This window comes from Pygocentrus nattereri, chromosome 15 (genome assembly GCF_015220715.1).
Source record: "Pygocentrus nattereri isolate fPygNat1 chromosome 15, fPygNat1.pri, whole genome shotgun sequence".
In the NCBI taxonomy this organism is placed as follows: domain Eukaryota; kingdom Metazoa; phylum Chordata; class Actinopteri; order Characiformes; family Serrasalmidae; genus Pygocentrus; species Pygocentrus nattereri.
This window is the reverse complement of record NC_051225.1, coordinates 23,708,506-23,735,254: the sequence shown is the minus strand read 5'-3', so window position 1 is coordinate 23,735,254 and position 26,749 is coordinate 23,708,506. Positions and strand designations below refer to the sequence as shown.

At 39.1% G+C, this 26,749-nt stretch overlaps 1 protein-coding gene and 1 non-coding gene across 2 annotated transcripts; both read right to left on the bottom strand.

Annotated features, from left to right (window-relative positions):
* Nucleotides 1-26,749, bottom strand: si:ch211-156l18.8 (probable G-protein coupled receptor 158). The gene is made up of 12 exons (XM_017716626.2): nucleotides 25,571-26,749; nucleotides 24,641-24,948; nucleotides 22,514-22,622; nucleotides 13,218-13,314; nucleotides 11,836-12,047; nucleotides 8,963-9,031; nucleotides 7,444-7,553; nucleotides 6,173-6,411; nucleotides 5,724-5,862; nucleotides 4,666-4,768; nucleotides 4,427-4,576; nucleotides 1-3,874 (listed from the first exon to the last, which is right to left on the bottom strand). Exons 1-12 carry the CDS (start codon nucleotides 26,177-26,179, stop codon nucleotides 746-748), a joined length of 5,274 nt encoding a protein of 1,757 aa, XP_017572115.1. The 5' UTR covers nucleotides 26,180-26,749; the 3' UTR covers nucleotides 1-745.
* On the bottom strand, nucleotides 20,100-20,290 carry LOC119265297. The gene has a single exon (XR_005131570.1). It is a non-coding gene; the product is annotated as a U2 spliceosomal RNA (small nuclear RNA).

Genomic DNA, 26,749 nt, shown 5'->3' with positions numbered 1-26,749 from the left:
AATAGTTTGTTTATATTTACACTTCTTTGTAAACAAAACAATTCTGATAATAAATACATACTTGTATATCAAATTTAACGTAAACACAATGGCTTTATAAATTGCTCATGATTGTAAATGGTCTTGGACATTCCTGAACACACTTCCTTGGACATACATCACTGCCATGCCAGTTGTTTAGTTAATGATTGCATTGCATGTAGTTTCAGAGTTGATTAGATCACAGAAAGCAGCTGCATTGAGCATAAATGAACAGATGTAGAATGCATTTCCACTAATCTTAAATAAAAAAAAAAATAAAACTTAAAATTTCCTCTGTGACAGATGTTCACTCTTAGTGTTGATCCTTTGATCAATATATGTTTGTTTACATCAGTCTTTGATCTGAAGGTGATGCAGAGGTGGGGCTGGCAATTAAAGAGACTGCACTGTCATACAAACACAAACACAAAACAATACCAAGTTCAAAGAGGGACTGACAATAATTTAGGACCAAAGGGGGATATGCACTTAGGTAGGGAGACCAGTCCATCACAATGATTTTCAGTCTTGGCATATTGCTTGATGAGCTGAAATTTGAGATGGACATTCACTATGGCAGTCTTTTTAGTGGCCTTTACAATATGCCAGTTGCCATGAATAGACATTACATATTTACTCTGGAGTATGATTAGCAGCCCAGTTTTTTTAGAATTTGGTTTATGTGAAGCTAAAAGAACAAGCACAGTGATAAACAGTTCACAGCTTATAAGTCAGGTGGGAAAATAAAGGCCTCTGCAGCAGTTTCTGCATCACCTTCTTCCTCTTCTGGTATTGGTTCCTCCCATGTAAAAACATCTGAGTTGTTATCATGCTCTATTATGGGTGGTTGTGATTCCCCTTCCATTTCCCATGGACACAGTGCATCACATCGAGTCAGAGGCCGAATAGCTCTTGACCCCTGTGCACTATGTGGGCTAGTCTCTGCAGATAGTGGCATATCTGTTTTTGTTTTCTCAATGTCACTTTGATCAGTGTTGTCCTCTGCTTTGGCTGGTGTTTCAGAGACTGATTCCAAGTGACAAACATCTGTACAGACACTTTCTTGCATTTGTGATTTTTCTGAGTCCTCTGGTTCCTGAGGACATGCATCTGCTTGAGGGCTGTCTTGACTCTGAGCTGGTTTGGGTGACTGTTCCGTTTCCCCGGGGCAAATATCAGCACAAACGCTGTCTTGATTCTGGATTTGCTTTTCTGGCTCACTTGTCTCCCATGGACATACATCAGAACGAAGACTTGTTTGTTTTTGGAATGATTTTACAGGCTTTTCAGTTTCCACTCCACTTGTTTCCCAAGGACAGACTTCAGCAGAAACAACCTCTTGTTTTTTGACCGGCTCAGTAGTTTCCCAAGGACAAACCTCTGCATGTACAGATGCTTGTTTTAGCACTGATTTCTCTGGCCCCTTGGTTATGGCACTACCCATTTCTTCTGAACACACAGGCTCTGCCTCCCATGGACATACATCTGCTTTCTTAGTTGTGGACACCTGTGACGATAATCCTACACTTTCTGTCCCAGCAGGTGGCGATTCTGAGAAATCCCAAGGACAAGTTTCTGCTGTGTTTGTGAGCTGCTTTGTTAGTTGGTGTAGTGTTTCTGTAGTTTTCCTGACTACAGCTTCTCCTGATTGTTCTTCAGCATCGGTTTTTGGCTTCTCTGTTGATTCCCAAGGGCATATATTTGAACGAACACTATCTTGACATTGAGCATCTGTGACATTTGATTGAGAATTCTCAGGAAAGTCCCATGGGCATGCTTCTACATTACTGGTGAGTTGTTTAGTTAATGATCGCGTTGTAACAGTTGCTCTTTCCTTAGTTGCATCAGTTTCCTTAATTGTTTCTGGGCCTTGCCCTGTTGTGTTCTCTGGTTCCCAAGGACATACATCACCATGAATGCTTTCTTGATGTTTGTCTGCTTCACTGGTTTCCCATGGACAAACATCTGTTCGAATTGTCTCTTGTTGCACTGGGCTTTTCCCAGTTGGTGCTGTTTCCCCTGGATGAGTATTTACATATATAACTCTCTCAGCTGGTTTCATTGCTTCTAAAGGTGATTTGGCTGAATCTTGTTTAACTTGAGAGGTATTGGTATCTGCCACATCCCAAGGGCACACTTCAGCCTTTATACTGCTCCGACGTTGTTCTTCCTTAGATTTTTGACTAATACTAGATGCCCCTTCTGAGGCTTCCCATGGACAAACATTTAATAGGTCATTTTTCTCTGTTGTCATTTCTGTTTGTTTGCTATCTACTTCCCAAGGACAAACACCAGCATGTGAACCCTTGGCTTGTTGATCTGGTTCCTCCACCTCCCAGGGGCAAACATTAGCAATAATACTTTGTTGATGCACAGCCTGAGTTTGGTTTTGTACATCCCATGGACACACTTCTGCTTTTGGAATAGTTAGCGAAGGTCTAAGCTGGTGCAACGATGATTTGTTACTGTCAGTACTAAGGGTCAGAGACAGTCTGTGCTTGTTGCCTTGCTTTTGTATTATATGTTCATAGGTGTTTTGTTTTCTGACCTCCATTACTATCTCTTCTGATTCCCATGGGCAGACATGAGCAGGAGCACTGGTTTTGGGGCTTCTCTCTGGAGAATCATATGATGATAGTCTTATTGCCTCCTGTTTTACAAGACAAGGTTTTGTATCGACAGTGGTCATAGCTCGTCTGGGTGTTAGTGGCGTCCTCCTTCCTGAACCTACAGCACTGCCTGGAGTCAGTTTCATTGATGTTGTTCGGGCCTGTTGTGATGCGTCTTCTTTACTGCTGATTTCATTTCTACTTCTGTCTTTGCCACTCCCTTTTCCAGACACCAATCCCCTTGCTAAGAGAAGGCCTTGAGTAGCTGAACGGAAAGAGAAACCACGGTGGTCCTTTGGCTTGGCAAAGCCATGTGGTGATCCTGGAGCACTGGAGGAGATGGGAGGTTTTGGCCTTGGACAGTCAACGTCTGTATCTACTACATGCCCTCCTTCTGCCGCAGGGGGAGGTGGGGGAGGCAAAGCTTCCCACGGACAGATATAGAGTCGGGTGGGTGATGAAGTAGTCTCAGGTGCTGGGGGTTGTTCCTGAGAGAGAGAGTATGTGACATGTTTTTGGTTTGACAGGTTTTTGCCAGCAGGCTGCTCCTCTTCAACCTCCCAAGGGCAGACCTCAGCCTTGTCAAATGACAGACAAAGCAAGGCATTTGAGGTTTGCTCCTTTATAGATCCCTGTGGTCGGTGAGCCTTTTCTGGGTTTGCTTTGGCTGCAAGGGATGTGTCCTCCATGCTTCTAGTGGGACAGAGAGGATAATGATCTCTGTGCTTTTCTGTGAAACTGAGAGACTTCTGAAAACGGGTGGAGCCCGGTTGCAGAAGGTTGTTGTCAACTGCAAGATTGTGAGCACTAGCTGACTTGCAAATAAGTAGTGCTGTGTCAATGGATTCGGCCTCAGAAACATGTGAGGACCTCTTGTCAAAGGAGTTTCTCATCGAGGATTTCCTAGAGCTACTTCTCTCCTTCTCTGGGACATATTCATAGGCACTAAGGGACTTTCGCATCTTTGGAGATGGCAGCCTTACTGTCTCATTCTTTATACTGGCACTGTCAGGAGTCGCCATGTAAGATCCGGACCATTTTCGTGTTCCTCCAGCCCCTGAAATGTCCTTGTCCTCACGACTACACTGTCGACTCAGGCTCTCTGGGATCTCAGCTATGCGCTTAATAAGGGATCGGCCAAGTGTAAGCCGAGAGCTGCGCTTCTTCTGCAGGTGTGGGTTGTTGTTTGCCATCTTTTTGGTCTTGTGGACTTCCAACTGTGCATAAAGTTTCTTCAACTCATCCTAGTGCCAAAGTAAATGGTGCAAAGAAAGGGGTTCAAAAAAAGAAAGAGTTTGAAGGGGGCATAGGAATAGTGCTCATGATTATTGTTGAGAGAGCAAAACACAGATTCAAGGAAAAACAGGCAGAGGAAGAAAGAGGGAGAAGAGGTCATACAATATGGACTGATGAACATGATTAGCATATTTTATCATCTTATTATAGTGAATCTTATTTGAATAAATAAAGTGTTAGTACATGTTGCTTAAGTAAGAAAGGGTTTATTGTTTATTTATGGTTAGTTTATTGTTTGATGGGCATAGACACTATATAATAATATCTGCTCTTTTGCCGAACAATTATACATTGTATATTTGAAAATGTTATATTTTGACATTTTCAGCACTGTTATTTGTAAAAACTGTCCATCATTAGCAGCAACTGTCTTTTTAAAACATTTTAAAATGTCATTTTAACACTGTCTTTTGGCATATATGCAGACATTATCATACAGTGAGCCCTAGAGAGGTTGTTTGGGGTTGCTAGCAGGGCTGCATGGGGGTAAAAGAGTTTACCCGGATGTCATCAGGGTCCAGGCTGTGGTCACTCCAGCAGGCAGATGTAAAGCTGCTATTGAGGTATGAACATGAACGCCGAAGATCCACCTCATCCTCATACACCTCTGCTGCAATCTCTTCTTTCACAGGTCGAGAAATGTGGAGGAACTGAAAAAACAAGCACATTTTGAAGCATTTTTGATTTCAAAAACTCTGACGCATATAACTGAAATGGCCCTTTAAGAAGGAAGAAGTACCTTAGGAATGAACAGCAGTCCAAGTGTTACAGTGATTGTGACATGAGTATGGGTGAAGAACAGCAAGAGCATCCAGTCAGGATGAAGAGATGGCCTTGCAAATCTAAGAATGGCAGAAGTTAGCCATACATCTATATCAGTGTGTCCTATTACAAACATCAGTTCCAAAAAGTTGAGACTGTATGTTAAATGCAAATAAAAACAGTGATTTGTACAATGAATTTCTTTCACTTCATTGTTTTTTTTTTTGTTTTTTTTTATTTATGCTTATTCTGAAAATAATACCTGCAACAAACCACAATTGGATGCCTGTGACTTTTGATCCCTTAGACTATACTGCATTAATAACTGGCATGCTTCTGTGACAGATATCACTACATGGGCTAAATGTTAAGACTGTAATATGCATAGTGGAAGTCAACAATGTCCAGAAATGCCACCAACTTCTCTGGGCTTGAGCTCATCTACCATGGACTGATGTACATTGGACACCCATGTTTTGGTCTGACATATCAGACTTTCATGTTGTCTAAGAAAATAGTGGACATTATGTTCTCCAGACCTAAGGTGAAAAGGACCATCCAGAAATTTTTCCAGTTCAAAAGCCAACATTTATTATGTTATGGGGGTGTATTAGGGCCCATGGCAATTGCACATCTGTGATGGCACCATTAATGCTGAAAGATATTTTTACACACGTTTTGAAGCAACGTATCAAGAAAAAACAAATATTTCCACATGGGTAACTTCTTTTAATGTTTAATGTAAGAAAATGTAAAGAGAATAAAATCTAAGTAATTTTGTAGCTTTTCTATTGGTCCAGTCATCATTTTCAGAGATGTCCATGCTTATTTCAATATGACAATCGCAAGCACTTTTTGGAGACTATATTAAAGGCATTATATTTGGAATGAGGGTTTATTTAACATAAATCATAAAGTAAAACATTAGATATTGTGGTTTTGTATTGTTTTCAACTTAATACATGTCAAACATAATTTAGCTATCACTGCATTATTGCTTTTACTGAATATGTCAGCATGACATTAACTACTTACCTGAAAAGATGAAATATGGCAGAAAGGAGTAGTTCGTTGTGGATAGCAATGCCCATGTAGCGAGGCTCATGGAAGGCGGAGGGCACAGCCTTCACTGCATTGCAGAGAAAACTTCCCCAGCACAAGAACAACAACTCCGCTGAGACACAGAGAAACAGCAGTTTAACATGTAGCCATTATTTGATGTGCTGTTTTGCTAGTTGAGTATTTTAGGCCACGGATTGTTGATTTGCTACTCATATCTAATCATTTTAGATAATGATTTTGAAATAAGCTTGAAAATCCACTGGATTAGTTTTCATCAGTTATTTATTCAATCTCTTGATGGCTCCCTTTAGCATAAAAGAGACTAGTTGTCAAATGCACACGGTTTCATAGCCCAGTGTTATTTGTCAAGAAATAAGAACTTAAGGAAATCATATGGTTATGATCCTGCAAATTGCACGTACCAACAGCCATCATGTAATCCCACCGGTCCAAGTCACACACATTGAAGCCCTGCCCATCCGAGGTGGTTGATGTAATCAGTAGAGGAACATTGCGGTCTCGGTTTTGTAGGACCCCTGCAGTCCAAGCACATAGGAACCAGCTCACGGTGAGCACCATCACTCCCAGCATCCTCAGGACAGTAGTGCTAGACATGTAGGGGACTCTCTGAGCAGTACGTGACAGGAATACCCTCAGGACCCTGAGCAGATGGAGGATAATAGTCAGAAACAGTAAATGATAATCATTAAATTTTAGACTTAGAAAAATAGGAAAACTTTTAAAGTTTGAATCTGACTGGCCACACCCAAAACCTTTCACAAGTGAAAGGTCTCATTTAATGAAGAAAAATAGGATTGCGTATATGTTTGGAATGCATTTCATATAGAGCCATTTGCAAATGTTTGAGCACCCCCAAATTGCATACTAAAATTTGTAGGATAAAAGTTTGCTTGCTAAATAGGATGTGAAAATATATTTTCACTTAGAAAATCAGCAAAACATGCAGGTGCACATTAATGTTCAAATGTCTGCATACGACTGTAGTTAGTTCAAGAATTATGTTGTAAGGTTTTGCTGAGGATCAGTGGAGTGACTAGGATATTATGGGACCCAAAAAAAGAAAAAATGAATGCCCCAATGAAAATTACTCTTAATAAACAAAGAAATGACATTATAATTTAGTTGTATACTTTATATTGGTCACATATGAAGGTTACATACCTGAGAAGCTTTGTTGCATGACAAACATATTTTGATATATTATTTGAATGTAATAACGTTGATCTTTTAAGATTTTCCAATTACATATTTTACATATTACATATTAAAAAAATGTATAATGTAGGTTGTGAGGTATCCATACAAAAACTGTTGATGGATTGAATTATGAACAGGGAGATAAGCAGATGTCAGGGCTGATGGAAGCTAACTGGTGAAAAGGATCTTTCTGTGAGTCACAGGTGTGCACGGGTGTCAGTATCTATATGAGGAGCTTACTAAAGATTTACCAGGCCCCCCATGCCCCAGGGGCCTTGGTGCAATTGCACCCTCCACCTCTCTCCCCCAGTAGTTACTCCACTGCTGAGGATCCCGTGTGGTGATTCTGCTGTTGATTTCACATGCAAAATGTGGCCCAAGGGTGGTTGGGTGGATGCTGAGTGAGTTCAGTTGGATGGGATGGGTGACTATCAGGTTTTTTGAAGGGATTAAAGATAGCCTAAACTGTACAGACCGGTACATTTTCAGTGTCACAGTTCCATAAACGATGGCAAAGCCAAGCAGACGGACCCATCGGAGCAGGATGCATCGGAACGTGCTGGGTTTGAAATATAAAATGAAGACCTACAAACAGAGATATATATTAATGTTTTTTACAAACTAATGATCAATTTGTCAATGATCAATAATTCAAAGTATATGCCTTATGGGCACAGTTTTCTGTCCATCCTTCTATAATGGGAAGACAATTCAATTCTATGGATCTGAAAGGATGAGTAGAAACTTTTTACTTAGAAAAGAAAGAAGATAAAAAAGAGGAACATTTGCAAATGCAACAAAGAAGTTGCTGGTGTTCTCAGAACACTGGACTGACCACCCCAGAGTCCAGACCTCAACATCACCAAATGTGTTTGGAATTATTCAGATTATGAAAAGCAAAAAAAATACATCAACTTCTAATACTGATTTTTGGAGGTGTGGAAAAATATCCCTGCAGATTTCTTTGAAAATCTGAACGCATGCCTCCTGAAAAGAATGGAAACTGTAATAAAGGCCAGTTTGGAAACTTGAAAACGCTGATATTAAGTTTAGAAGCTGCTAATTTTCTGATAGTGGAAAATGAATAACTTGTAGGACGGTCTCTGACTTTTGCTCAGTATCATCTCTAGATGTAGAGTAAGAATGATTTTCAGAGGCTTCATATGGAACGCCAACTTCAAGAGATCAACTGCCACATGGTTCCAGCCTTTGCTTCATGAACAGTGTGCTCTGAGTTGAAAAAAACATTTGATATCAGTTGATAGTGTTGTAGTCAAGACTGGGACACACAGAGGCAGAGAAATAAATAAATAAATAGATAATATAGCCTAAAATGATTAATTCTTATTATATTAAATTATTATTATGTTATTATTATTATAGTCTTTATTATAGCTTATATTACATTATAGCCTTAGTCAAACTTTCATTGTCACTGGAAGTATTGGTGAAGTTATTCTCTGTTCCTTTCTTCTCTACAATTTATTCAGAATCACCACCTAAAGTTAATTGAACATAAACTAAACTACATCCATTTTTATTGTTAAATGAAACATAGTAATAATAATATTCTGATCTGATCTACTGCAGTTTTTTATATACAAAAATGAATTACATTACAAACATTTAACGGTCCAAATTTTAATACAGTTACTTTTTTTACAATTAACGTTAAACATTTCATACTGTACTTTTTTTTATTATGTGTAACGTATCGTGCTTTCCAGCAACTTACAACATGCACTAGGCTTTTGCAATAATAAAACTTAATTAAAATGATTCAAAATTTGACCACTGACGTCAAACATCCCAATGCATATTACAGCTGATTGAGAAGGTGGACTGTCATCATTAAAGTAAGTTTAAGTAACCTTTTATGCAATGCCTCATTCATTCTCTGCCCCACCAATCCTGCCCCTGCACCCATTATGAAATAATCCCAAATGCAGTGGTATAATCTGGAAAGAAGGTGCAGTTTTTAATCTCACACTCACAGGGAAGTATAGGAGCAGAGATCCAAACAGAATCATCTCCAGCAGCAACAGACCCGACGCTCGGATCCGCTAGCATGCAGAAGTGGTCCAGCAGAGAGGAGGGAGATTCAGGGGAGAGGAGACAGAAAGAAGGATTAATTGAAGCCATCTACAGTACAGTCCATAAGTAATGAGAATGTGAGGTCAAACTGCTATTTTTGCGGTATGATATAACATTGACTAATCAGAGATCTTGCACAAAAATATATTAGTTTCAGTTTACACTGATCAGTTTGGTTGGATGTTTTTACTAAAAACAACAAATTCAATAAAATACACTCAAGTAAAATACAAAACTTCCATAATAATACTTTATTATTTTCATATATTATACACTTTCAGAAAAAAGGTGCTGTGTAGCTACATTTTTGTTCAATCAATGTACAATCAATGTAAACATACCTCAAATGTCTAAACAACAATGGTTTAAAGGTCCAGCTGTGTAAATCATTTTACCAGGGTAAAGGTGAATATTGTACCTTTTCATAATTTAATGTTTTAAAACAGAACAGTAAAGCCTAGAGACAGAGTCAATTCAACTTTCAAAAATATGTAACTGCAATGGATTATAGTACAATTATGTTCCCTAACTAAAGGTGCTGAAGATGTACCCTCAAGGGATATCTATCCTGCGCTTTCAGAAACCAAGTTAAGAAACTGTCACTGGGGCAGTACCTCTCTTGTCACTGGGGTTGTACCCTCAAGGGTACATCTCAGTACCTTTAGTCAGGGAACATAATTGTACCATAATTCATTGAAAGTGACTCCACACATCCCGTCTCATCTCTAGGCTTTTATTCCATCAATTCTTTATATAAAATATTATCTTATGAAAAGATACAAATATGTATTTTTCATCTGTGAAAAATTATTTAAGGTACACAATGGGACCTTAAAATCACCGTTCTACCTTTGAGGGTACATTTACATTGTTTGTAACTTTATGAATGAAAAATCTACCTGCACAGTACCTTTATTTCTAACAGTGTGAGGGGTGTCTATCAAAGTTTACTAAGAGTTTATAGTAACAAAGGACAGAGCTGAAGTATTGTCCACTCCTTTGGATGAGCATAGGTAGCTCTTGTTGAGCATAGGAGCTCATAGCTCTTGTTCAGAGCAAACAGTAGAATCCAACATTTTTTTTTCACTGTAAAACAGAGAACTGCAGAGAAAAGTGTGAAAAGCTGCAGAAGGTTGTTAACTTTTGTATGAGGAGGTGACCTTAAAGGTAATTCCAAAATTACATTATTCTTGTATGCATGTGAAAAGACACTTGACATTGGAAATAGCATTGAAACTCAATGTTCGGCAGCAACTTTTAATAATGATCTCTATACAGCAAAAAGTTTCATTTAAGTAACATATTCACTGTTTACATTTTAAGGGTTAAGGACTAGGACAGAGACTTCCCTAATAGAAATATATTTAACTATTACTATCTCTGATAATGCACTGGGTTTAAGTAGATCGTAACACTGTGGGATTACAGATTGAACTAATTTGGTAGAGTGGTCCATATATACATATACATGTATATAGACTCCTAATGGACATGGGAATGTATTGTAATCTAAAGAGCTTAGTTGACTGGGCAGTATGTACTTTGGGATGTACTAAGATTGCAGGACATTATGAAAACACTATAATGGCAATAAGAGCAGATAAGATTACACTAATACAAGCAGTCTCACATAAATACTATAATGCAGATATAATGAACGCATCTGCCAAAGGGACTGGGAAATGTGATTTAATGCTTTCTGCAGGAAGTTTAGCAAAGAGATAAATAAGTTATTCTGATAAGGTGTAAAAAGACTTGAGTACAATTTCATAATCAATAATATCTTCACCTTCAGTAATTCCTATAGAACTGGACTATTTCAGACTATAATACATGTGTGGTGTCCTGTGGACCACTACGGTAGTTGTCTGAGCTCACAACAAAATATATTCACTGTAGGAATCCTGTTTTATATTATACACACTTAAAGATAAAGGTGCCAGAAAGAGTTCTTTGAAAAATACCTTTTTAAAAGTTAAGGGATCTCCATAAAATGGAAAGATTCTATACCAATTAAAGTTGTTTTCTTCTACAGAGATGTTTTATAGAAAAAATTCTATTATATACTCGTACTATTATATACTTACGAGTGCAGATTTTTTACTTTAGGGCAAATTTGTAAAAAGAAGTCCTTAGAAAGCTCAAGAGAAGGCTTGGTTACTTGCAATTGCATATTTCCACCAGAGGGGTCTCCAAATGTCTAAACCTAATAGCACTTCTTTTAGATCAAGACAAAACAACAAGAAACTCTACCACCCTCTTATCTAATAAAATTTGCGCATTTGCTTAAATGTAGCTAAATAATGGTGATTTCCATAGATGTTTTTTGTATAATTCATTGTTCAAAGTCAAAGTGGTTTGATGTGAATTGGTTAATTGTAGAGAAACTTACTGGGTTTCTTTACAGTGGTGGTGAAAGGGACATATTTTATATTTAATGTTGGTAATGGTGATATAGTATTAAGTCTCAAAAAAAACAATGTTTTCTCTGGGGCTTTTCTGCCATACAATGACCCACATTTACCCCTCCACTATGCAGGATTTTTAAGTTTTAGTCCAAAAATCGTATCTCAAAACTATTGTAAAACAATGTTTTAGGCGTCAGGCAGGGTAATTCAATCATTTCATCTTGGATTTCCTTAGGTAGCTTTTACAGATATTAAACACTTTGGACATCCTGTCAGCATCACTCTGAACAATTCGTTCTGAACAGTTTTTCACTAGTAAAACCTTTTTATGACCAGGTTAACAACCTCCATTGAAGACAACTCACCCTGGTCCTGCGGCACTGATACGCCCTCAACATGCTGATGAGCACTAGGGCCATGAAAAGCCCCTGTACAGCCAGGACTGCCGCTCTCAGTAGCCAGTCTTCCTGCACCCAACAGGGGGAGCCGTCCTTGCAATGCTTACAGCCAGGCCAGCAGGGCAGGCATATGGGTAGGTTAGGGTAACAAACCCGAGTGCCATTCACACCACCATTCACTGTTTCATCACACAGAATCACAGGAAATAAAAGTAGGGTTAGCAATGTACTGACAGCAGAATGTTTAGATATGAAGATAATAATGTATAACCCCATTATATGTTTTTTCAATTAGACATTTGAGTTCCTCACCCTCATAATTACAGAACTAACATATCAGTTGTATGTATTTATCAAATAATTGATAGTCTCTCTTAATCTATCCTAATACCCCAGTATTAAATGCCTTTAGGACTTAAATGACCTCTGCTCCGAGCGTCTGCACTGTAGTGGTTCTTATTCAAACAGCAGTCCAGGCTGAACCATGCAGGGCAAACTATTAAGTTTGGACTGAAAGGAATACACTGCAGTCGCTCCCTTTTTATGTCTGGACCCTTTGGAAGGCTGAATAATACCGAGGAATCTTCCCAACAGCCTGGAACAGCACAATGTTGAATCACTGTCCCTACATCTTCTTCTCTAGTAACAAAAATAAACCTCAATTGCAGCTTATTGTCTATATATGACTAGGTATTAGATTGGCTAAGCTTTAAAGAACACTGGCAAACATTCCTTTCATCCTAATGAGAAATTGTAGTGCACTCACTGTTTTTGTCACAATACCTACATTTTACAGTGCACTGTTCATTTAAGTAATATTCCTGTGTATATATGTGAAAAGGTACTGTTTGATTAAATGGGATTTTTTGTTGTTTAATAAAGCAAACGTTATCGCTTTAAATGCTTATCCTCCTGGGTCATGGGAGGGCAAAATAGTATAGGTCAACTCAGCTACTTGAAGGGCATTTTCAGAGTCATTCAAAGTGGTTTATGTGAAATGGTTCATTGTAAAGAAACTTAATCAAATATACTTTATTTACTATCTAATGCTACTCATGCCTTCTGATTGTAATATGTAACGTTGATGATGGTAATATAGAGGCAAATCTGAAAAAAAAAATCTTTGGGCACTATTTTGCCACACAACACCCTGTGTGTCCCTTTAGCCCATGCATTTGAATAGATTTTAGGCAAAACTTTCTCAAAACTATTATGAAAAAGCGTCCAAGGCATCAAGCAGCATTGAGTTTCTCTTGAACAGCACATTTTACATCAAACCACACTGAATAACTTTTGTTTGCACCTGAAACATTTATTTATGAAAAAAGTGATCCTGAATATTGCCTTACACTGGTCCTTGTTGTCTGGTGCTGGACTGTAGTAACCCTCTTTACATCGGCAGCAATACTGGCCCAGTCGAAAGCCCTGCCTGGGAATTGGGTCACACTGGGTACAGAGAGAGAGAGAGAGAGAGAGAGAGGGAGAGGGAGAGGGAGAGAGAGAGAGAGAGAGAGAGAGAGAGAGAGAGAGAGAGAGAGAGAGAGAGAGAGAGAGAGAGAGAAGGAGTATATAAACAAATGTTAAGACTTCTTTGGGTTGAATTTGTCAACTTTTACTGATGAGTTCTCGGCAAACTCCTATTTTTGAACATGAAAAACTTTATGGCTTAATGGTATCTTAATGGCTTTCAGATCAATGACCAACCGCCTCCAGACCCTGAGTATGTGAGCAGTTTGATAATTCTTGGCTGGAGATTAAGCCTGGAAAGAGGCACTCAGAGGCCAGATTGCCAGTTCATGCCCATGGAGGACATTGTGTGTATATGTGTGTGTGTGTGTGTGTGTGTATGTTTGAGTGCTCTCTCTCATTAATTACATGAGCAGACTCTCATCAGCGCTCCCTCAGTTAGTCGTTTGACCCACTCATCAGAAAAGCTGTCAGTTAATCTAAGTTAAAACGTAAATGGATGGGTAATTCCTATTGAAAGAGCTTTACCTCTCTTTTTTTCTCACAAAACTCCAACCCCTCAACACACACACACAATCACACACAACATGCTCAATTAATCTAAGTTTCGAAAAAAAAATTCTGGTTATTGGTCAAACGTGGACATTTCAATACCACTGCAGAGTTTTCACAACCACATTTTTTCACAAACCAAGAGAGCTCATTAAACCTGTGCTTTCCTTGAGCATTTGTTTTGTGTTCATTAATGTATGTTCTCCACCACAGAAGAGGCGACGGCTTAGTATATGGACATATCCCTGCTGAAGAAAACAGCAGAGCAGCATGCACTTAATGCTGGTTTCGTAATTTTGTGGTGTGGGTCACCCAGCATGAGCAGCACATCAGCATCCAAAAGCGTAAGTGAATATAAGAGATTTTATTCCAGGCAATTTTAGAGCATTTCTATCAATTTATCATGAATTTTTCACACAACAGTGGCTATGCTCAAATGATATAGAAAGGTAAAATCTGAAAAACAAGATGGACAAATATGTTTTTCTTTGGACAGTCATGACATGCTGGTTTTACTGGTGATCAGCCTAATTACTTCTTTTCTAAATAATCCTTTTTGGTGCCTGTTTTTTAAGAGTGCAGGTCAAATAGGTCAAATCCGTCACACATCACAAACTGTACAGCCATGAGTAATTGGACAGTGACATATTTATGACTGTTTTTTTCTTTACTCTGTACTCCGTACTGCATACTGTGGCCTCCTCTGTTGTTGTGAAGCCTTCCAGTGATCGGCATATTGGGATGAACAGTGCAGAAATGCTGGTATATTTTTATGGTATTTTTGTACATATCTATGCCCGCTTTCTCTATGATTTAAAAGGTTCTGTGGACATTCCCTTCTGTGTTCTTTTGTGGGCTGGCCATTTGTTACAGCTAAGCTCACAGTAGAGTCCTGTTTCTAGGCAATGTAACACACAAATTATCTTGGCTATATCTCTAATTGATTTATAACTTTTATGCCTCATGACAATGAATCTTTGGTCTTCTTGAGAGATAACACCAACAGACTCCAGAAACCACATCTTAGATCAACTATAATTCTTTGTTTAGATGTCTTGTGTATGAAATAATGATGCAAAGCCATGCCTAGCAATTGAGAAGGCAAATAAATTACACAAAAATCATAATTGCTAAATGGTTCTTGACTTGGATGTACAGTTAATGAAAAAACTTTAATTGCCACAGAACCTCTGGAGGTAGTTCTCCCTCTTAACATGATACCAGCATGTAATTTAGACAGCCGTGACAAAAATTGTTCTTTAAAGAGCCATCCACTGGAAAACTTTTTAGAGAACCAAACGCGGCTCATGTATGGCATAAAATGTTTCATCACCTGAAATGGGGGAGACTATATATAAAAGGGCTGTGATTCCAATATGATTTGCCCAGTATATATGTAAATATTTTTTGCTCATTATTCTCATAACCAGTGTCTTAGTCATATATGATGTATAGTATAGAACCAAAACAAGCAGAATTATGTTATTTACATTTACAGCATTTAGCAGACGCTCTTATCCAGAGCGACTTACAAGAAGTGCTTTGTCAATCTAGAGAAAGTATCTTTGCTAGTTACCAATAGCTTAGAGAAAAAGACAGTCCTGAGCTCAGATACTGCTAGAAACAAATATGTCACTGCAGACACCAAGAGAAAAAGAAACAGAGTTGAACGCAGAACTCTGTGCCATTCAATGCAATACAATAACAATTAGATACAATACAATACAATAAACTACAATACACAGTGCAGTACAATAAAATAAGTGCATCTTATTGTGTAATAAGTGCATGTTATTTATGTGTGTACTGTATTGCTTTATTGCTAAGTACAGTCTGGTGGCAAGTTTCAGGCTCGGTCTGTTTATATTTAACAGTATTTATTATCTAATGGTGCAGTAAAATTCTCCTGAAACCAGGTGTTCCCTTTCTCTAAATCCTACTGTCTCGTCCTATTAAGCACATTGCTCATCTGACGAGACCTATATACCTAGTCCCTGTTGGGAAGGACAGTAGGCAAATTTTGGGTGAGGTTTTTTTGCCTGTTCCTCCCAACCAGATGAGTAGTGTGCTGGGGAAAAGGATGTCAACATCACTGGATTAATGCCCTAATCCCCCCGATCATCCCTGTACCACCCAGCACAAAGATCTTTAAATAGAAGGTCTGGATGAGAGAGAGGATGGTGGCAGACGGGGGAGGGATGAAAGAGGGCTAGAGCTAGAAAGAGTGCAAGAGCACATGATGAGAGAGAGAGAGATGTCACCAAGAGACGTGTGTGTGTGAGAGAGAGAGAGAGAGAGAGAGAGAGAGAGAGTCATGCACACGATTAAGCAAGGTGGCAGGTGAGAAAGTACCTGCTGGTGAGAGAGCACTTGCAAAGCATGTCATGAACCAAATTAAAGTGATTTTTCCACCACAGGGCACACCAGGTTACTGGTTCAGAGCTTAGATGTGTCACCTCTATGTTGCACAACCATCTTTGGTATCTCCTGCTACAGCTAACCACTATGTGTTATTATAAATTTTGAACTGTGTAGCTCAGATGTTACTTATAGTTACTAAACACCAAACTGGTGACCTTGACATCTAAATCTGAAGATAGGTGTTGGAAGAACCACTTTTGAACTTGCTGAAGGTGGTATAAAGTCACTTAGGACCCTGAGCCACCAGTGGGCCAAAAATATTCTGTTCTGAATTGATGTTCAGGCTTTATCAAGCTTGTTGTAGCATAAATGAAAAACTTAGTGGCTACTAGTTAATACTTAACATAAACGCTAGGCTAACTAATGTTGCTAGCAAGCTAGCTTGTTTGGTTAAACAAGTCATGCCCTGATTTTCATAAGCGCTCCTCTGACATTTTTTCAAGTTTTATTATGTTAATTATTTTAATCAGGAAAAGATAAAGTATTTATAATACTTATAATAAGCTTATGATGATAAAAAAGGTGCTTTGAGGCTTCAAGAACATGTACACGCATGTATACAATGCATGTATCAATGTATAATTCAGTGTACATTATACTAGAAGCCATATTATGCAGTCTGTTCAAATCATTCTAACTACAACTGCAACTAAGTTGTAAAATTGTTACTAGAACACGAGAAGTGAAAGTATTGGGACAATAAAGTAACATTGGTTAGTTTTACTGTATAACCATGAACTTGCTTTTTAAACCAACAAGTGAATATAAGGCTTAAGTACAGAACCAGCTTTTTTATATACACACACACATTATATATATATATATATATATATATATATATATATATATATATATATATATATATATTGGAGCCTATCCCAGCAGTCTTTGGGCGGAGGGCAGGATACACCCTGGACAGGTCGCCAGTCCATCGCAGGGCAATGTGTATAGATATATACATACATACATACATACATACACACACACACACCAGCCATGTATACCACGGTAAGGTATTAGAAACATTCCTCAGAGATATTGTTTATTTATTTGAGTTACTGTTGCCTTCCTATCATTTCAAACCAGTCTACCCATTCTCCTCTGACCTCTCTCTTCAACAAGGCATTTTAATCCCACAACTGCCGCTCACTGGACATTTTCTCTTTTTCAGACCATTCTCTGTAAACACTAGAGATGGTTGTGCATGAAAATCCCAGGAGATCAGCAGTTTCTGAAATGCTCAGACCAGCCCGTCTGGCACCAACAACCATGCCACGTTCAAAGTCACTTAAATCACCTTTCCCCCATTCTGATGCTCGGTCTGCACTTCAGCAAGTTGTTTTGACCACCTCTACATGCCTAAATGCACTGAGTTGCGGCCACGTGACTGGATGATTAGCTATTTGTGTTAACAAGCAATTGTACCTAATAAAGTGGCCCGTGAGTGTATATATGTATACACACACATGTAGTTATATATATATATATATATATATATATATATATATATATATATATATATATATATATATATAGGCGGTGGAGAGATGCCGTGACCACTCTCCACAGGTGCGAGCTGCTCCTCTCCCTTGATTTAGCGCAGCTGTGCCTAATGAGGAGAGGAGCGTGGACCTCAGCACCATCATCTTCACTTGCGCCCTCTTCTTCTGACCCACCACCTTCTGCTGCATTCACCTCTACCCTTTCTTCTTCTTTCGTAGTCTCCTCTTCTCTCTTTCACTATATCCAAAGTCTTCTCTGCTATCTCCCCTGATGTAGTAGCCATTTCAGTCTCTTCCATCGCCACATTATCTGCCTTCCTTGCCTTTGGTTTCTGAGCCTTTTCCCAGAAGGAAATAAGGCTCTTCTGTTTCTTCCCTGACATTCTAAATAAACAAACGGTTAAAAACGTATCCATGTTCATGACAGCTCTAAGGTGACTAAACCAAAGTTATTCTACCCTATAATACCCAGAAAGACCCTATAAATACCCCAAAAAGTCTCTGACTAAACGAACATTTAAAACCCCGTCAGGCTCCAGTGGTGCCGTTCTCCTTCAGTTGTTCACCGACGTGTGTTGGTCAGAATCGAATCGGACAGTTCTTCGCGCCTGACACTCTGGCTGAAACTCCACCCTCTTTGACTAGATCTGCCAAACACAGCGATCTATATTCCGATTGGCTCAACGCGAGTACTTTATAATATACAACCGATGGATTGGCTGAATAGGGTGTGGTAACTTCTCTGAGCACAGAAGCGCTGTGACTCGTTTGTAGACAGGGCGAATTAATTTTTGATTGGATTTTTTTTTTAGAAAAAAAAAATCAAGAGTAAGAAATAGCATGTGTGGCATGTGAGCGTGTGAACTCGCGGAGGTGCGTGAGACTTGAGAACAATGTTAATAACCGACATAAACACGTATTCCGCCAAGAGACCTAACCTACGCTAGCTAACCTAGCGTTAGTTCCTTTAGAGTATGGTAAGGTTAACGTTGTCAAGCAACCGTAGATGAGAAGACCTTTGGTCTTGCATATTGCACATTGTGGCCACTTCATAAGTTCTATAACGAATATAGCATGGTACTGTTTAAAATATATTCACCTTATCATTACTTTCAAAGTTGCCAAATTACCACCGCGACTTTTATTTAGCATTAAGGTGCCCCTTTTCCCACACTGGGGCTGACTCTGAAATGGCTCCGTGCTCTCTAGCTACACAGACCACTACGTAAGAGTAGTTCCTGCACCAGAACAGCGCGTAAGAAAGCTAACAAACGTCCATTTGGGGTTCAGCCACATCCATGATCTACTTGGCTATAGAGCAAACAGAGTAAGCAAAAAACGCCTTCTTTCTTCAGTACACTCGGAGGTCAATGCGAGCAGTATTACAGGCAAAGATTATTCCGTTAACAGCACAAGGGTTTATCGCAAGCGGTGCAGTAATAACTAGAGTTCAGTTTTTATGAGGCGGTAAATATTTGCTTATATCTAGTATTTTACAATGGATTCGAGTGTGACTCAGATTATAGGACCGGAACTTGTTTTTAAAACTTTCTATGACCTTAAGCTGTCCGTTAGAGAATAACAGATGCTTTGGTATTTTAACTAGCTAACGATCCGACTCTAGACTACCAATCAGCAGCGGCTAGTGTTCGGCTGATCTAATAACAGCTGCGGCCAAGTCTTTATCCATGTTTGCTGGTTACCTGTTTACCTCTAAACGAAAGATACAGACTACCCAGCGCCAGTTTGACTTCATGAGAGGTTCAGGTACGTGACACACATGACCTCTCCATGATAAATGTGAAGGTTTGTGGTGGTAACAGATCGTGCTTGTAGAACGTAAAGTTTCCTTCGTTTTTAAGTATTTAGACCACTCTTAACGTTGCTAGCTGAATTGGCATACTTTAGTCAATTCCAGTGGTTGCTCAGTTTTGACTACAGCGCATGTCGGGCTCCATTTCTGGCTGGCCAAAACACTGCAGACTGAAGCACCCTGCGTCATTAAGCACACCTGATTCAGCGCATCAGCTGAAAACCCATATGGAAGAAATGTATTCCAAATGTGTTTATCAAATATATTTTTGCAATAAAAATTGAATCATTTGTCACTGTGAAATTGGCCCATCCGTGCGGTGAAACACCCACATACATGCACACTAGTGAAAACACACTAGGGGGCAGTGAGCAGCTCCACGGCAAGCAATTGGGGGTTAGGTGCCTTGCTCAAGGGCGCTTCAGTCATGGACTGTCAGGCGAGGGGATCGAACTGGCGACCTTCTGGTCACAGGGCTAGGTTCCCTAACCTCCAGCCCACGACTGTCCCTAATACCAGGTCTATGCGTGGAGCAGACGGAGCAAGCTCTTATCTCCCTGTTCTAGAAATCAATTTGATATGTAGTCCTCATATAGAGGATGTATCAGATATTAAACTGATAAGAGCAGATACTATACTGTTACTTCTGTATATATATGAAAATGGGCAAAACTTTATTTGTTAAGATTTTTATAATATGTTTTTCCAAATGTATTTATCACATTTTTTGCAGTATATGAAAATTGCCATAAATGTATTTAATAAAAATATATAATTCATTTATTTGTATTTCTTTTTATATTTTTTAAATTGAATGTAGTTTTAAAATGGGTTACAGATGTAACTAAATATATATGAACTGAATGAATGGTAATTTCTGTATTTGCATTAACCATGTACATACATAGCAAGACAGCACTCGCACAAAATGTATTTCAAATAAACAAGCTATCAAATCATCACACTCCATTTTCCAGAGACATGGACTTGAGTCGTATGACTTGGACTCCATGACCTGAGACTTAAAACTTGACTTTGATTTGAGTGCCAATGTCTTGAACTTTGATTCAGACTTCAGTCTTATGACTTGGAAAGACTCAAGACTGAAAGTGGAGAGGTGTCTGACTGCAGAGTATTAATAAATTAAATTAAAATAAAAATTCGAGAATTGCCTGTATTACATTTACATTTATGGCATTTGGCTGATGACTGACTTGTAGCATTTTTACAGTGTATCAGTATCTATAACACATACTTTTGCAGTGTTAAAGGTTCATTTGCAAGATACAGGAATTTGAATTTATTTCAAAAGGTACTTCAAACAGTAAAGTGCATTAGTATTTGGCTATTTTCATACATTTTCAAATGTATTTGATAAATATATTAATGCACATTTATTTGTGTATAGTACATTTCTTTGTGTAATATTCCCCCAAACATTTAAAAATAAAATAAATGTTTTTAAAAATGTATTTGCTTAATGTGGCAATATATTATATAATATATTTTAGTGTTTATAATGTATTTTAGCATGGAAATGTTTTTCAAATGTACAAACATAAATATACATATCTTTTTCCAAATGGGTAGCCAGGCCTTCATGAACAGAACTCGGAGCGTTAGATGAGAGTAAGCGCTAATCTCTGCAGTACTTTGGCTCAGAAGGTCCCCAGTTTGACATGCCTGGTCTACAAACTGTGTCGTTGGCTTTATTAGCCATCAGATGAGAAATTAATTCTAGTTCAAAGTTGTGTTAGCTACCTTCTCAAAACACAATTAAGCAGCATATTGATAGAATCATATCATGTGTTATAATTAAGAAATCAACAGGTACATGTATGCTGTAGCAGGTCTTGTTAGATGTATGATTGGCCTACCTTCCTGATAGCAGGTGTTTCGTAGAGACTGCTTTTTTATAAAAGATTTTTTTAGTAATAAGTGAAGAGAATAAAATGAACGTAAAATTAATGAATGTAATTTTTTAAAATCAGATATAGTCTAAATATGTTTCAACACTTATTTTCCGCATTAAATAAATGGATAAGTAATAAATGGAAGAATGATAGATTGAGAATTGAATTGGTGAAAAACATAAGGGAGACTAGAAATCGTTATTATAATGCACACAGTTGTTGACCTTTCTGCAAAATGGGCTAAAATCACAAATATTTTGATCCTAATTGCAGCTCTGTGTTCAGTAGACATTCCAGTATCCAATTGGGTCAAACTGATGTTAGGTTTCATTTCAAAAACAGGCTGCATTATCTTGATTGTTAATGTCTTTTACCTCAAAGCTAGAAAGCATGCTAGAAGGCCTCAAAGCTCTGATGGCTAAGCAGTACTGTTCGCAGCTTGTTTACGGGGCTCTCCAGTCTTACCCACAAAGGATCGGTGGGACAGCAGGTTTCCATTCCAATTAAACAGAAGTACACTTTATTTCACTTGATGAATCAAATAGTCTCGGTGGCTGTGTCCAAAACCACATACTACACATTCTAATGAATGAAGTTCGAAATATGGTGTACTATTTAGTATGGTAGTATGAGGTTTTGAACACAACCAGTTTTCAAACAAGTGATTAGTTATTCTTGGCAGGGATGTAAACCTGCAGAAACTGCTGATAAGATTGGTGACACTGTTTTAAAATAACAACTAACCTCAACTACATCCTCACTATAAACCAGGAGTAAACTATGTATAACGTCCTAATTACACAGGGAAATTGTAAACACTAAAATGGAAAAAACTCATTATTAGTAATTCATAAACTTATTAGCTCTCTTCATACCATCAGGATTGAGTTTGCACCTACTTGTAACACACCTACATGGAACACTACAGCCCTCATAAGTTCTATGAGGGTGAACTGTATAAGAGACTATGAATTCACCTCCATGCTGGTACGGTTACACTGATGTGTGTCTGCAAACCACACATGTCCACTGGCACACTGGTCCACATCAAACCCCTGAATGTTTACATCTGCACGGACAACACCCCTGTCAACAGAACAGAAAGAAAGAAAGAAATTCAGGTGTTAAATCATAGACATATGTAGAACCAGTTAACAGACTAAAACCGCACTACAGTATTAGTGACTAACATTAAGACTGCAGGATTAGTGACCAAGACCAAGGCAGTCTGCTGTAGTAGTGACCAAAGCCAAGACATGCTGCAGTACTAATGACCACGATCAAGACACTCTGCAGTAGTAGCGATCAAAACCAAGACCGTCTGCAGTATTAGTGACCAAGACCAAGATGATAGTTGTAGAAACAGTTAACAGACTTTGACTAAAACCAAGACATGTTGCAGTATTAGTGATCAAGACCAAGACAATCTGCCATATCAGTGACCATGACCAAGGCAGTCTGCAGTAGTTGTGACCAAAAACAAAGACACTGTGACCAAGACTTGGTACTAATGACCAAAACCAAGACAGTCTGCAGTATCAGTGACCAAGACCAAGACCAAGACCATAATACACTGTAGGATCAGTAACCAAGACCAAGACGCATTGCGGTATTATTGACCAAAATTAAGCAATCACTAATTTTATATATAGGGCGGCACGGTAGCGTGGTGGGTAGCGCTGTCGCCTCACAGCAAGAAAGGCCTGGGTTAGGTTCCCCGGCCGGACGTCCAGGGTCCTTTCTGTGTGGAGTTTGCATGTTCTCCCCGTGTCTGCGTGGGTTTCCTCCGGCCGATTGGACATGGTAAATTTCCCCTAGGTGTGAGTGAATGTGTCTGTCTGTCTGTCTGTCCTGTGATGGACTGGCGACCTGTCCAGGGTGTATCCTGCCTTCTGCCCGATGACCGCTGGGATAAGTTTATATACAGTACTGTGTGAAAGTTTTAGGCATCTAAAACAATTTACCTCAGCAGTGAGTTTATCACAATATACATTAGTATAAAGTTATAGTCATAATTCAAATAAACATAAAAACAATAAAAAGTAACAAGATTTTTTTTGGGTCCATGTTTTTCCTTGACACCTTCACAGCCACCACTGAGACTTGTTGATATCATCAGTTACATCATGAGCACAATTAACTGAAGCCCTTATTGGTCAAACCAGGAGTTGCTTTTTAACTACATATAATACTGGGCTTCCTCGAGGAGAGGTATGAAAATAGTTAAACAAATACACTGACATCCATAAAATCACTATTTATTATTTACATGATTATTTAAATCATTATTTATTAATATTCTGTAAATTTTGTTTATTCAAATATTAACACTTTTCTCAGCAAATAAACACATACCACACAAATAAATAGATTTTGAAAATGTGTCTTGGGGGCCTAAATCGTTTGCACACTACTGTATATATAGACCATATATCTTTGTAATTTGAATGTTTAATTTTAAAGTTATGCAGTTGTAAACAAAAGTTTGAACAGCATTGGTCAAAACAAAAAACATATTTGGCCAGGTGCCCAAACTTTTGCATATGACCGAGCACACCGTTCCAGAACATGGGTAAGAAAATTAGAGCTTATTTACACTACTATATAATAGTTTGGAATTAATGTTTTGGGGGAAAAAAAACAATGTTGTAGATGTAAAATAGATAACAGTATTTCAAGATAGTAAACTAGTCCTGTGTTATTCAGATTTCAAATAATTTGTTGGAGGGAATTTTAGATCTGTCTAGAGTGATGAACAGGTTAACAGATAATCCAAAAATGACTTTGAAAGTTGTATATCATAAAGAACAAAATTTCAATAAAAAATAAATATTAAAAATGTATCAAACCCACTTTAACAGATATGTTGACCAAGAATTATTCTACCCAGGCAAGAACAGTATATTATTTATCATTATTAACTTCCTGCTGTTCCACAAATATGTACTAAGTGACCTTTTAATTGCTAGGTTATATATAAATCTACATCATCAAGTTGTTAAATGACAAAAATCACTAATATGACAAGTGATTCCAAACTTGATACACAGAAGAACATACTTGAATCAGTATCACAGGGAACTAAAGAGAGAAAGCTGCCTGACCTGAACTCTGGGCTGAGGTCTGGCTTCAGTCCGTAGAAGGGCATGGACAGAGTGAGGAGCCAACCAGGTGAGAAACGTCCATCCTCACACTCCAAGAAAGGAGCCTCGCCCCAGTGTAGCCCGCTGCTATTTGTTACGTAGCTGTCTCCGCGTGCCCACTTGGGTGTGTCCAGGGTGCTGAGGTCATTGAGCAGAACCCGCTTAGACAGGCCAGGGAGGGGTGGGCTGCTGGACTTTAGTGAGGTGAACCAGCTGTAACCGTGGCCAGAAGGCAGAGAGTTAAGACTCTCCCAGGCCAAAGTGAGATCCTACAAGTAGACATGTTGAGATAAATAATCATTAACCACAATTAAAAAACATTACAGTTTCCAAACTGTGAGAATTTAAGAAGCTTTGGGTTGATTTTGTATTCATTTTCCAAAGTGACTCTCTTAATATTTCTGTGTGCTAGCTATAAATGACTTCTGTCACTTGCCAGTTGTTCACTTAAACATTATTCTATGCAGCAAAACTAAATAAAAATAATCAGCCATATGCAAAAGTTTGAGCACCCCCAGTCAAATGGCATGTTTTGTTAACTTTCTAACTGAAAATAAAATAACACATTCTCTATGGAGAAAACCCACATATATGGCATTTTTCTGCAGAATTTAAATAAAAAAAAGTAAAAGTGTGTTCTCTGTAGAGTATGTTATTAACTTACTTTCACTTAGAAAATCAAGATAACATCATTGACCATTGATCATAAAAATCTAAGAGAACATTATGTAGCCCTGTCACTTGAATAACTATATAAATTTCATAGTATTTAACAAGACTAAGTTTCACAGTTTTAGTAATCTATTTATTTTGATTTGCGTTGTTTTATTAAAAGTGTATTTAAATTGAATAAAACTATTTAAATTGCTTTTTCACATGAGATGTCTCTACCTGCAGGTAGATGTCCTGCGATGGGCTCCTAGAGGCACGGAGGACCAGCTGTGGCTGAGATGCTGTGGGATCAGCATCAAAGGTCAGCAGGGCCCGTCTGACCAGGCCGGGCCTGTCGCCCTCCAGCATGGCCCGCACTAGTGCATGGTACCACTCAATATCCTCCCGCACACTGGTTTCCCGCAGCTCGCTGGCTTGGAAGATGAGGTTTAGGAAGTTGGCAGCGTTGGTGAGGGACGCAGTGGCCTGGCGCAGGAGGGGCCTCAGGTCTGGCGGGACAATGCCATGCTGGACAGTCAGCCGGAAGGGCCGGCGGCAACTGGAGGAGCTCAGTGCAGAGGCATCGCCGGTGTAGAGGTAATTCTCAGGCACAGACCAGTCCTCTTCTTCTTCTTCTTCTGCCTCCTCTTCTCCTATCTCTGGGCTTGGGCCTATGCTCGGAATGCCTGCAATCTCCTCTTTTGCTGTGGAACTTGTGTTGGAGATGGTTGGAGTGGGTTCCAGGCCATTGGAGTCAAAAGTGGAGCTGAGTTGAGCAGATGCCATGGAGGGCAGAAGAAGAAATAGCAGCATTGTGGCATGGAAGCCCATCTTCAGGGAGCTCCACATCTCCTGGTGTGTTCTTTTATGGAAATCCACTTATGGAAACCATCCTGGTCATGGTTGACGAACTGGGAACTTCCTTGGCCAGGAACTTCTCCCTGGGACTGTTCTTCCCTGGTGCTTCCAAAAGCAGCAGCAGGTGTCCGTGGTGGCGGCAGGAGAGGTTGCAGGCAGCCGTTCTTTACTGCTGTTGTGAGTGTATCTCCCTGGCACATTCCCACTCCCTGCTGCCACAGATGTAAATCAGTAAGAGAGGCATTGTTGATAAGCCAGCATGTCCCTGCCAGCACTGTGAGAATCAATGGGTTTCCCACGGCGATGAGCCCACTCTGACTCTCGGAGCGATCGAGACAGCCAGAGATTACGCAGCCTGCATCTTCCAATGCTACCGTGACAACAGGGGTGCTGAGAAGGAAGCAAGAGCCAAGTGTCTGTATAAGAGACAGAGAGGCAGACGCAGAGGCAGGGGAGATATACAAGGAGGGAATATGTGTGTCTTCCCTTCTCTCTCTCTCGCACTCACTCTTCATTTGATCTGCAGCTTGTCTGCAAAGCCTCTGCCACTCGCTCACACTC